General features: G+C 41.1%; 1 protein-coding gene across 1 annotated transcript; it reads left to right on the plus strand.

The window, feature by feature from the left end:
- The first annotated feature begins 4,025 nt into the window (after nucleotides 1-4,025).
- On the plus strand, nucleotides 4,026-12,351 carry LOC311493935 (ras-related protein Rab-39B). Its single transcript, XM_084552757.1, has 3 exons — nucleotides 4,026-4,271; nucleotides 10,541-10,721; nucleotides 11,570-12,351. The coding sequence occupies exons 1-3, from the start codon at nucleotides 4,057-4,059 to the stop codon at nucleotides 11,813-11,815; spliced, it is 642 nt and encodes a 213-aa protein (XP_084408883.1). The 5' UTR covers nucleotides 4,026-4,056; the 3' UTR covers nucleotides 11,816-12,351.

A 12,351-nucleotide genomic window follows, 5' to 3' on the forward strand; every position in this document is an offset into this window, starting at 1 on the left:
TCAGCATCGATCTAGCCAGACTTGCTGGTGCTATGGAGCTCACATCAGCCTGGTCCTGAGCAGCTAAGAAGAGCAACCATTGTGGCCTAAAGTGGACTCCACTCCTGCATCAAGTAGGTTATTTTTATTTATTTTTTATTTTTTTACTATAACTCTGTTATAATCAGTACATTTTAAAGTGGTTTAAGAAATTACGAACGGCATTTCATCCATATTGTGCTCTAGTTTAATAACAGCCTGTAATATAAGACTGTTTTATAAGTAGGCCTATAGGTTGTGTCCTTATGGAGTCCATACTCATCACTGTACTTTGCGTAAAATGTAGAAATAACTGAAGCTCTGTTTTCTGGAATGTTAAAGGCTGATGAGATTTAAATACACCAAAATGACATTAAAGTGTAAGCACGGTAGCTCACAGATCACCTGAAACACACCTATTGTAAAAGATACAACGAATAACAAGTCAAATATTTAGTTTCCGATCACACGTTCTCACATCTGTAAGGGCTGGATATGTGATATGCTGTGCGTCGTGGTGGATCTCCAAATGGCCCATCCGGTGTGAGAGCCCATAAGGCTGCTATTCACCGGGGATTCGGCCACTAATGTTTGCATACCGACCGAGCTACGCAACCCGACTCTACAGAGACGCACAGGGGGGTGATGGGAGGCTGCGTGGGTCTGGCTCTCTGCCCGCCAGATGGCCTGGCTGGTTGGAAACAACTATAGTGCATAATGCATAGAAGCTACAACGTAGGAAATCAGAAAAAAAACTGATGCATATGAATAAGTAAATGCTAAAGTTACCATTTATCCTTTCTGTCTTAATAAATAAAGCCTTCAATTATTAATCTTCTCTTTCCTAAAACTTCAGTTTGCACGTATTTCTGCGCAGATTTTCTAAAAAGCACTGTGAATAAATGAGAAATGTTCATCATTTTACTGCTTGTAGAGAATGTGCTTGATTTTTTTGTGGCTCGTTTAGACTCCCTTCTTGTTCAACAAACTATTAGTCACATAAACTTACTCATAATAAGTAGTGTCAACATCAATCAATTTTAACCCGCTTTATCTGATCCCTGAGAACTGAAACAACAATGTGGTGCTTACTTGTGTTGAAAGTAAGTTTGACTCCTTGAAGTCGATTCAAAAATCCCACCTCAATGTTGGTTAAGAGGGACTGATGATGGTAGTCTGATTTGAATTTAAAAAACATACTGTGCTAAAAACATATGATACGGTACGATACGAGATTATATGATACGATACGAAGCCATACAATACGATACGATATGACACCATACAATACGATATGATGCGATGCGATACAACACAATGTGACACAGTACGATACGATACAGCACCATACGATACGATATGACACAATACGCTACAATACAGCATCATATGATACGATACGATATGACACGAAAGGATAATATGACAAGATACGATGTAACAGGATGCCATGTGACACGATATGGCACAATACAGTACAGTACGGCACGATAAGACAGAGTTTACCTTTGTGGGAAATTAAACATGTAAACGTTGCTATGTACTGTAGCAAAATATATTTTCAACTGTGCAAAAGACCATCATTCAGATTTTTTGAACTTCATTGTTCATCATGAGTAATGTAAAGCAAAGCCCAGGCACATATGTAAGGACATATGCACATAAAAATGACTGGGCTTGATGGAGTAAAGATTATTGCATATTTTCACCTTACATTTTTGGTATTTATTCAACCTGAGACATTTATGTAATAATACTAGATTTTGGGGGGTTATCATGAAAAGAAGCTTTGTAGGGAAAACAAATATATAAAAATTACTAATTATCCATATTGTTACATAATGTAGTTTTATTGTAATCTTTTTTTGATTTTTTTGGGGTAGTGCTATGACAAGCTAATATGCATAGCTATAGCTATAGCTACTACAATAAATATTTTAGAGGCCAATAAAATAAATGTGCAAAGTAAGGCACAGTTAACGTAGTAGGGTCAAGACTACAATAATTCCCACTTAAAGGATGTTAAGTAGAAATATCTCAACTTGAAAACGGGGACATCAACCTTCACAAAGTGAACTTACTGGTTATCATGGGGAAAAAGAAATTGGTCACTGGATCTAAATGCACAGAATGCTGCTACGTTCCAACAAAGTCAGCAGTTTATTATTTAGAAAGTCACTCATTCATATAAAAAAAGGCATTAGGCCAATAATCCGAGAAGCAGGCTTTTATTAAAACAATAACTGATTCCATCAAGTGACTGGAAAAGCATAAGAGGATTTTCTCTTATACCTCGTGGTTTTAATTGAATCACGCACTGAATATAACACAGTAAGCTAGTCATAGTGCATGTTAGTTTGGCAGAGGGACACGCACACATTTGGGTAAATGGCCAAATTGAGGTTGTGTTTTTGAGTTATTAATTTACACTATACACTCTATTTTACTTCACCAAATTTAGTTGCATTACAGTTTTATATAAAAACATATAAACAGCTTAAAAATAAGATGAATTCCATAAAGTAAATTGTAACTTTTGCAAAAAGTCCAACTATTCTATGAAGCCTAGGCATCTTGGGGAATGGCCCTACGTCCAGAGGGGCTACTAAAGCTGTACACTGACTACACATCAACTGTCGCTGACAATATAATAAATTCAGGGAATTTCCAGTACTAAAATGAAACAATGGCATAAAAAAATGTGAAAAGCTTAAACTGTGTTGTCATGACGTGATAAAAAGTAGCTAATGTTGACAGGAAGCCTGGAATATTGAAGCTAATCCTTTCTACTCTTGTCATACAGTCCACTGACTGCATTCAAAGATGACGTCACCCAGCGGTATTTTGGGGATCGGTTTTTAAGCTCAGTGTGGTGGGTCCATATATGTATAATAGACTGTATATAAATAAGGACAACATGACCCCACTTCCTTGCACTGGCAAAACTGACGCTATTTTCCCATGGGTTACGGGCGGCACAATCTTACGAGTTTGGAGTCAGAGTTTGCGCGTACGTTCTGAGAGTGTAGCCTCGATATCGATGACCCACAGACTCACTCGTTTTTGTTTAATTAATACTGAGCTCTGTTCCACCTCCACCAGTTATAATGAAATGTTGGATTATACAGTGTACTTATTTATTTTTTTACAACTCTCACTGTCTCACCACATTACAGAGTGATTGGCATGGCAACCGGAACTCGCCATTATGTCGCATCCTGTTTCTATAGCATCAAATAACTAAAACAAAACTTATGCGTCACCATTATACTAACTACCTGAAATGACAGAAACCATCCTTAGAAAAAAAAATATCTGACGTGTATTTTAGTATTTTACTTTAGACCAAGTCCCATCCTCTAACGTGGAGGGGGTGGAGCTTATGACCTATACTGCAGCCAGCCACCAGGGGTAGCTCTTCTTGCTTTGGCTTCACTTTAGAGGAGCAATTCCACCGTCTTTCTACTGTCTATGAGTTTGTCTGGCCGTTGCCATCTTGGAAGTGTCTGACTCCGCTTCGCGCCAAACTTATGTAGAAATGAACAAAGAAGTGGAGCATGTGGGAAGCTGAGGCAGGCGGGTGACACCTGGACATACAGTTAGCAATCTGTGAGGGCATCTGAAACATAAAGTGGAAACCCCCTCAGTTATACTTAGCCTGTTCTCATTTGGAATCAACTTCAAGTGGACATTTGAGGAACTGCAGTTTTAATTTTTAAGCCCTCGTGGCCCCTGTGGCTGTGTCTCTTAACACAACTACCTAAAAGTGACACTAATGAAGTAGAGCTAGTAGTTAAATAAAGGAGCTGGTTGTACTTGAAGTATTGCCTCTGGGACACATTGCCTGTTAAACCAACAGGGCTTAAGCAAAAAGAGGAAGTAGTCCACATGATTCAAATATCTAGTCTATTCAGAGTCATAAACTACTATTGTTGTTTCCTCTTTTTCTCTTTTTCTTTCTTTCACTCCTTCATGCAGCTCTCACAGCAACAGACAGACAGAGGCGCCTGGAGAGCGATAGACAGGCAAAGCCAAGTCATGGAGGCGATATGGCTCTATCAGTTCCGGCTGATCGTCATCGGGGACTCCACGGTGGGCAAGTCGTGTCTGATCCGGCGGTTCACGGAGGGCCGCTTCGCCCAGGTGTCCGACCCCACCGTCGGCGTGGACTTCTTCTCCCGGCTGGTGGAGATTGAGCCAGGGAAGCGGATCAAGCTGCAGATCTGGGACACGGCAGGACAGGAGCGCTTCAGGTGAGGAGAGCCGAGTGTGTACTGGCATACTCCTGCAGTAACATGTGGAGACTTATAACAAAAAGGTACTTCACTTGATTTGAATTGCGGTAAATGTAGTAAAGTAAAAGTGGAGTACCATAAAATGAAAATATTAAGCTACATTAAGGTAATTTCCTGTGTCTGGTCAGTTAGGAGAAATATTTATTCCTGCTTCTCTTTCTTTCATCACATTCCCAGTGTGTCAGAAGTTTCCATACTCGTAGTATTTGGTAGCATTGCCTTTAAACTGTTGTTTAAATGTTTCAGGTAGCCTTCCACAAGCTCCTTCCAAAAGGTTGCATGTATTTTTAGCCCATTCCTCCCAACAGAACTTTGTTGTCGTTAAGCCATTTTGCCTCAGCTTTGCAAGTATGCTTTGGGTCATTGTCCATTTGGAAGACCTATATATAACCAAGCTTTAACCTCCTGGCTGATGTCTTGAGATATTGCTTTAGTACATCCATAAGATCTCCCTTCCTCATGATGCCATATACAGTGGGGAAAATAAGTATTTGATACACCGCCGATTTTGCAAGTTTCCCCCCTTATAAAGAATGGAGAGGTCTGTAATTTTCATCATAGGTACACTTCAACTGTGAGAGACAGAATCTAAAATAAAAATCCAGAAAATCACATTGTATGATTTTTAAATAATTAATTTGTACTTTATTGCATGAAATAAGTATTTGATCACCTACCAACCAGCATGGATTCTGGCTCTCACACACCTGTTAGTTTGTCTTTAAGAAGCCCTCCTATCCTCCACTCGTTACCTGTATTAATTGCACCAGTTTGAACTTGTTATCTGTATAAAAGACACCTGTCCACACACACAATCGATCACACTCCAACCGCTCCACCATGGCCAAGACCATAGAGCTGTCTAAGGACACCAGAGACAAAATTATAGACCTGCACATGGCTGGGATAGGCTACAGGACAATAGGCAAGCAGCTTGGTGAGAAGGCAACAACTGTTGGTGCAATTATTAGAAAATGGAAGAGACTCAAGATGACTGTCAGTCTCCCTCGGACTGGGGCTCCATGCAAGATCTCGCCTGGTGGAGTGTCAATGATCATGAGAAAGGTAAGGGATCAGCCCAGAACTACAAAGGAGGACCTGGTCTATGACCTGAAGAGAGCTGGGACCACAGTCTGAATGGTTACCATTGGTAATACACTACGCTGCCATGGATTAAAATCCTGCAGCACATGCAAGGTCCCCCTGCTCAAGCCAGCACATGTCCAGGCCCGTCTGAAGTTTGCCAATGGCCATCTGGATGATCCAGGGGAGGCATGGGAGAAGGTCATGTGGTCAGATGAGACCAAAAGTTAACTTTTTGGTATAAACTCCACTCGCCGTGTTTGGAGGAAAAAGAAGGATTAGTACAATCCAGTGAACACCATCCCAACTGTGAAGCATGGGGGTAGAAACATAATGCTTTGGGGGTAGTTTTCTGCAAAGGGACCAGGACGAGTGCACCGTATGGAGGAGAGGATGGATGGGGCCATGTATTGTGAGATTTTGGGCAACAACCTCCTTCTCTCGGTAAGAGCATTGAAGATGGGTTGTGGCTGGGTCTTCCAGCATGACAATGACCTGAAACACACAGCCATGGCAACGAAGGAGTGGCTCCGTAAGAAGCATTTCAAGGTCCTGGAATGGCCTAGTCAGTCTCTAGACTTAAACCCAATAGAAAATATTTGGAGGGAGATGAAACTCCGTGTTGCCCAACTACAACCTCGAAACCTGAAAGATCTGGAGGAGATCTGTATGGAGGAGTGGACCAAAATCCCTGCTGCAGTGTGTGCAAACCTGGTCAAGAACTATAGGAAACATTTGATCTCTGTAATTGGATCTGTACTAAATATTAAGTTCTGTTTTTCTAGTGTATCAAATACTTATTTCATGCAATATAATGCAAATTAATTATTTAAAAATCATACAATGTGATTTTCTGGATTTTTATTTTAGATTCTGTCTCTCACAGTTGAAGTGTACCTATGATGAAAATTACAGACCTCTCCATTCTTTATAAGGGGGAAACTTGCAAAATCTGCGGTGTATCAAATACTTATTTTCCCCACTGTATTTTCCGAAGAGCACCAAAGCACCAACACAACATGATGCTGCCGCCTCCGTGCTTCGCAATTTGGATGGTGTTTTTTGGCTTGCAAGCGTACCCCCCTCTTCCTTTTCACAGTTCTGTTTTAGTTTTATCAGATCAGAAAACATTTCCCATTTCAAGTGAGACCTTTGTTCCCATGTGCAGCACATTATGACTACTGACAATTCAATGTTCTGCTGGGAAACGTTTGGACCTGGCATTCAGGTGGATGTAACTTAGACCTGTAGCACCCACCTAGACCAGACCAGGCACCCCCACCCCATAGCAATGACACTCCTTGATGGCAGCAGCCATCCCCAGCAGGATGCAGCCCGACTCAGGCACACACACAAAAATGTCAGAAGAAACTCAAACTACGTAAGCAGAAAATTAAAGAGAAACATCCCTGGGAAAGGCAGCAGAATCCTCAACAGTGTGGCCAACAAGGAACTTGTGGTTTAAATTCTCATATGTTTGGGAACCGAAAGTCATTTCAGTGTGAAATTTGTCAATGTATGTTCAACTGGATATACCAGTTGAACATACAGACCAGCTACTTTTACAGTACTGATGGGAAGAGACATTTTCTAACAGAGGACATCAGACAAAAAGTATGTCCTAGAAGTGATAGTTTAATGTCAGGAAAGAAAACAATTACAATTACTCTAAATGTAAGGATTTAAGGAATAATGGATTTAATGATTGTCCCAAATTCAGGTGCGTTCTTTTTGTAATTAAGAAACAGTTTCCCATAAAGAAAATCTTAACTGACAAGAACCTGACACCATAGCCTGGATGTCTCAAAACATGAATGACCACTTTTAATCTGCACGTGCCGAGCAGTTATTCAAATGAGATGTGTAGGCGATGCAAGCGGAGTAAACGACTGCAAGCACAGAAATTCACAATCCTGGGAAACCTCTAAATTAAACTGGCTCTGCGTCAAAGAAAGCTGCAAGGTCACATTTTCTCAATGCTGGTGACTATCTGCACACATGTGCATGTTAGACACATATCACCCACCTAGACCAGACCAGGTACCTCCACCCCATAGCAATGACACTCCTTGATGGCAGCAGCCATCCCCAGCAGGATGCAGCCTGACACAGACACACACACAAAAACGCTCCAGGAACAACTCAAAAAAAACATGAAGAACAGCACAAGGTGTTGACATGGCCTCCAGATTCACTCCAGATTCACTCCTCAACCCACAGGACCCAAAGGCCCCTACTAACATTCTGTTGCCAGACACCACAGGACACCCTCAGAAGGCCCATGTCCATTCTCTGATGAGTTACAACTGTTTTGGAGGCACAAGGGAGACCTACACAATATTAGGAAGAGGGTCATAATGTTATACCTGATCAGTGTATGTCTGGCGCGACATACAAAGGTGCATGGAGGAGGAAAAGAAACTGCAGAAAGGTCGACTAGTAAATGCACCAACTTTATTCGACCAACATGTTTTTGCTTGTGGTCAAAGTCAAATTTCACTTATTTCTTTCTTACTTTTTTGTCATGTGTGTTAGTCTCCAATTTCTACAGTGTCCATTTCATTATCAGCGTGTATCACCTATAAAGCCTGTTTGATTGATTAATTGATTGATTATATTTCCCCCTCAGATTAGAACCTTCAGGACATACAAACATACACAGGGGGTAAAATATAACCATAATAATATACAGTATGTCTCATAGGTCTTCACACACACACACATTGCGTGACTCGTCACCTTGACAGATAGGGATGTGCCTCACCTGTCAAGATGACAGGTGTCGCCATGGCAACTGCAGCTAGTCCCTTCGACACGGAAGGACAAATCAAAGCTGTTTTCAGCTTGAATGCAAAACACCAAGAGGCCATTTTATAGAGAAGTCTTGAGTGTTCCTTAGAAATAAATCTTTGGATTTGTACTAAAATTTGAATTTTGCAAAATTAGGCTTCATGTTTTGGACATGGGTGTAGCATCAGATTTCAATTCTACAACTTATTTGGTTCTTATGATTGACTATGAATGCAATACATACAGTAAGCTCTTAGATAGAGATAAACTAAATAAAAAATAAAGTGACTCTGCAGTTTGAATCCACCTCATGTTCATTTCTTCTCTGCCAACGCAGGTCTCTTAGTCATTGTTTCATCTGCGTGGTCCTTGCTTCCATAAATATATATTAAGAACCTGTGTGTCAAATCAAATGAATCACTCGCACACGTTTTATCTCGTCCTCCTCTTTTACTGAATCCTCTCTCGACTAATCCTCCCCTCTTCCTCTTTCATGACTCGTCTCTCTTTCCGTCTCTACCTCAAGCCTGTAATTATCCTTCCCCTTCTATTTATCCTCGCGTCATCTTTTTGAGGATGCTGTGGGAAGAGGGACGCATCATGAGGCGGTTGGTGTGCGTTTGTGTGCATGCGAGGTGTCACATCTTGTCAAGCGCAAGCAGCACTTCTCCTCCCAGTCGGACTGCTGTGGTGAATCGGTTACATAAATTCAAACAGCGCTGTTCCTTCAGCCATAATTTCCACTCTGCTAAAACTGCTTCTTAAAGGCTGATACTGATATTATTATTCCAAAGTTGGCACGTGACATACAGTATGAAATTCCCAGCCCCCCCACCTGACACATCACTTCTTTCACACATCCTACCATCAGTTTCTCCCTCAGATTAACTTTCCTTATTTTCTCTGATTCTCTGAATCTATTTATTCTGTACATACATACATACATACAGTCTGTGAATTTCCAAAAACCTTATTGAAAAGAAGTGTAAAGACTGAATTAATGAGCAAGTTTGTAAATGTGCTATAGATGGGTTAGCATGGTTGGCTAGCTAACTTATTGCGCCAAACTAAACCAGTGTTATTTGGAAGGCCAAGGAGCATGTGGTATTTTTCGTGTTACGACACAAGTTACGTCACAAAATGTACAATTAATAGCATCACAATAATAGTACAGTTGAGGTTTTAGTGGGACTGGATGTTGCGATTACAAAGTTTAAGCTAACATTGACAGCTCTTTTATTTAGGCAACAAAGGCCAACTGTGATGTTGCCAGCTGTGTCTGGACCAAAAATGTGAAAATTAACTTAAAGGCTACAACCAACAACCTGCTGGCACATATGCACCTGTGTAAAAGAAATAACCTCTGATACCTGCAGGGGGTGGTAGTCTGTATTTGTTATTCAAAATGAGAAAACGGAAGTGCTTCTGTTAGCTGGGAAGCTAGGACTAATCTAGGCTAGTCACAGAGGGTCACAAGGCACTAGATAATAGTCGTCTGTTGGCATGGTGCATCACACCTTTTACACTACAACTTCAGGTTTTTGTTACCGAAGATGACATGGTTCATCCTTATCCTAAAGCGGAGTTTATACCTCTGCGGGACATAGACGCTGTAACCTACGTACGTAGACAACGCTGGTGCGAGCCATTTATACTTGTGCACTCGTCAGTCTAGCTCGCTCTGCAACAACGCCAGCCAGACACTTGTCAGTAATATCTATGCTAAAATTAGCGAACACCAGCTAGTGTTTTCAAGAAAACCTTGGTTCGTAATTATTCTGAATGTTTTTTTCTCTTGTAAGATTAGTTTCAGTTTTAAAGTACTATGAATAAATTTAACTTGGGTCCCACTTGTCTAAGCATGTAAGCTAAACAACCATGATAATGTTAAATAATCTGCTTAGTTGATTTTGCAAGTTTTTTGCTTGGAACATGTGGCTTTAGCTTATTAATCACACATATAAATGTACGCTTAAGACCTTTTTCTTAGGGATCCAACGCAAATTTGCTGAATACATGAAAAAGTCACCCAGGAACAGCTTTGCAACCGATGAAGCTAAAATTAGTCGAAATAGTTAGCTAGCTACAGACACAATCTGCCAGTGACAATGGCAAAGGCTGTGTACCAAGTGTTTCATGTCCTGCTAGAGGTCCAAAAGCCTAATAAATCTATTTTAAATTACATGAAAATCCTTGTTTAAAACACATCTAGGACTTACGAGTGGTAAATCTGTAACCGCTGGAACAATAACCTACAACCCCGACCGGCTGCACAAATTCTCACGTGTTTACTGTAGTTGATAAATTAACTGGTTTTAATTTCAATCCCTCCCTCCATTTTACATACTTTGCAGGTCCATTACCAGGGCTTACTACCGTAACTCTGTGGGCGGGCTCCTCCTCTTCGACATCACCAATCGCCGCTCCTTCCAGAACGTTCACGATTGGTTGGAGGAGGCTCGTAGCCATGTCCAGCCACACAGCATCGTCTTCCTGTTGGTGGGCCACAAGTGTGACCTGGAGGCACAGCGCCAGGTGTGTAGGTTATAAAAGAGCCTAAAAATGTGAACAAGAATGTATCAAGAAGTTGCATTCAGAGAGTGTGTTTCTTAACTATAATGTTACGCAATATACAAGATAAGATAGAACTCGAGGAACATTCTTGTACCAAGGGGTGCTTAAAGAGCAAATTACAGTAAAACGGCAAAATTACTATACATTGTTAATAAAAAGTAAGAAATAGAAGCAACATATATATAAACAAGGTGTTTAAGCAGTAAAATGCTGGACCAGTGCCTGATGGACGAGTGAACAATTTGAACAATGCATTGCAATATTTGGTGCACTACTTCACACTGTGGCTAATTCTTAAAAGTCTGTTGTACTAAATATAATCTTAGTTCACATTTAGATCCGCACATATTTGGCTCAGAGGCAAACCGTCACTGTTTGTTTAATTGTCCCTGGGGAGCTTGCTGTCAGAAAGCTAAAGTATCAACGTTGAAGTGTAGACAGTACAGGATGACGCTGCAATACGCTCTGTACACATAATCTTGCAAGAGCAGGATTCAGATAAAATAAACCAGGAAATAATATAAGATTTCCTGTCTTAGCCACTTTGTTCTGATCTTGATATGACCACTCTCTGAAATTGGTAAGTGATGCTAATCAGTGCTTATTTCAGCACGCTTAAAATGCATTGAAATTCTTGAGCAACATGGCCATACTTTCTATTACACATTTTTTGCTATTTGGAATACGAAAGACGTAAAATATAAATTATTCTGTTCACTTTAAAACAAGATATGTTCATTGCACAATTCCTTCTTGAAGAACAGGCGTGTTCACGCACGAGTTTCATCTAAACACATCTGATGTTGTAGGTAACCCGCCAAGAAGCAGAGAAGCTGGCAGGGGCGTACGGGATGCGCTATGTTGAGACGTCGGCCCGTGACGCCATCAACGTGGAGCACGCGTTCACCGAGCTGACCAGAGACATCTTCGCCTTGGTGCGGTCCGGCGACATCACAATCCAGGAGGGCTGGGAGGGCGTCAAGAGCGGGTTTGTGCCCAATGTGGTTCACTCGTCGGAGGAGGTGACCAAGAGCGACCGCCGCTGTCTCTGTTGATCTGTGAAGAGTTCTGAAAGATGGGACTGAAGGTTTTAAGAGGGGTGAAGGATTCAGAGGGGTTTGAGTGGCTGACGGACTGAGGTGTCGGCCCTCTGACTGAAACTGTTTGTAACCCTCTGTTTTTTCTTCAGACTGGATATGGAATGGGATGTTTGAGGGATGAAAACGCTGGTAGAAGGTGGATAAGAACACCTTGACGGTGGGCAGAAAGGGTTGTGCCCATATCTGTCTTGGAAGGGAAGGATTACAGATTCTTATTTGAGGGCTCCCATGATTGCTTGAATTTAGTTTTGGGCTTCTTTCCTGAAAACCCTCCCTGAAAGTCTTACAAAGGCCTTAGAAGAAGATCCATGTTGGTTCTTTGTCAAAGTATGACAATGTCAAAGTATGACTCGTTTCATCTCTCTTTCTCCCATCATCTCTTCCTTCACCTCTTCTCCCACTAACCTTGTCCTATCAATATGCAATTACATGGTCACATAGAAAGCTATCACTTTTACGTTAGTGTCCAACATCCTCCTTTGAATTTTCAT

This window comes from Chelon labrosus, assembly GCF_963514085.1.
Source record: "Chelon labrosus genome assembly, chromosome: 1".
Taxonomy (NCBI): Eukaryota; Metazoa; Chordata; class Actinopteri; order Mugiliformes; family Mugilidae; genus Chelon; species Chelon labrosus.

Bases quoted from the DNA above. Each gene is read 5' to 3' on its own strand.
- LOC311493935 (XM_084552757.1), top strand. From the start codon at position 4,057: ATGGAGGCGATATGGCTCTATCAGTTCCGGCTGATCGTCATCGGGGAC. The intron at 4,272-10,540 runs GTGAGGAGAGCC...CATACTTTGCAG, and splicing joins GCAGGACAGGAGCGCTTCAG to GTCCATTACCAGGGCTTACT. The intron at 10,722-11,569 runs GTGTGTAGGTTA...CTGATGTTGTAG, and splicing joins ACCTGGAGGCACAGCGCCAG to GTAACCCGCCAAGAAGCAGA.